The sequence below is a fragment of the Trichinella spiralis genome, assembly GCF_000181795.1.
Source record: "Trichinella spiralis strain ISS 195 chromosome Unknown Scfld5132, whole genome shotgun sequence".
Classification (NCBI taxonomy): domain Eukaryota; kingdom Metazoa; phylum Nematoda; class Enoplea; order Trichinellida; family Trichinellidae; genus Trichinella; species Trichinella spiralis.
The window spans coordinates 1-890 of record NW_003532071.1 but is presented as its reverse complement, the minus strand read 5'-3'; the positions used below and the strand labels follow the sequence as shown (position 1 = coordinate 890).

The following is an 890-nucleotide window of genomic DNA, read 5'->3' as shown; positions in this document are numbered from 1 at the left end:
TCAACTGACAAATTGGATATTGCACTACTCTTTATAATATGCTTTTATTTAAGCTGCAGAAAATTGTTTTCAAACGTATATTTTTAGGAATGAAAAATTTTACGCTATTTAGTTTTTTCGAACTTCAAATTTAATTCATTATTTATTTGTTATCTAAATTATATAAAAGTTAAGGCATTTATTTGTTTGTTGATTCGCATAATTATTTAATATATGCATATAATTTTAGTGAAATCTATTATTTTCATTTCATTATAATTATTATTATTTTCATTTTCGTAGTACATTATAAGGAACGACAGTACGCGACGTACCTGACCGCCCCTTTCCTATTGTAGCTACTACTGATCTGCTTAAAATACAGTGATTGATTCACTTACTTTTGCTAACTCTCCTCGACATTGGTGATTTGTGAGTGATTTCTGCGATAATGCCGCAAAACCGCAGTACAACTGCCACACTGCACGCCTTGATGATGGAGAGAACACCGACTACCGTGCCGGTACCGGCTTATAACGCAGCGGAACCTAAACTATGGTTCGAGCTCCTCGAAGTATTTTTTGAATACCAAAATGTTGTGGATGAAAGTAGAAAACTCTACATGGCTGTTAGCGCAATGCCTGACGAAGCGATCATTGAATTCCGTGACATCCTGATCGCAACAATATTCCTTTCTAATCCCTTCACCACCTTCCGACTACTGTACCTGCGGCGCATCCCTGCGAGCTAACCAACGAAAGAACTCAATGGATGACAAGCCGTTATAGCTGCTCATTCGTCTGCGATATCTCCTGCACAGCATTTCACCACCAGCCCCATACGTTATCTGTAAACAGTTATTCATCAACAACTTCCGCAAACATCCGCTCTGCCCTCGCTGCCGTTTCAAA

General features: G+C 38.2%; 1 protein-coding gene across 1 annotated transcript; it reads left to right on the top strand.

The window, feature by feature from the left end:
* Window positions 1–430: 430 nt before the first annotated feature.
* Tsp_13616 (conserved hypothetical protein) lies at window positions 431–730 on the top strand. The gene has a single exon (XM_003366946.1). It carries the CDS (start codon window positions 431–433, stop codon window positions 728–730), a length of 300 nt encoding a protein of 99 aa, XP_003366994.1.
* Window positions 731–890: the final 160 nt, after the last annotated feature.

What these genes read in the sequence shown, in the direction of transcription:
- Tsp_13616 (XM_003366946.1), top strand. Translation starts at nt 431, where the DNA reads ATGCCGCAAAACCGCAGTACAACTGCCACACTGCACGCCTTGATGATG.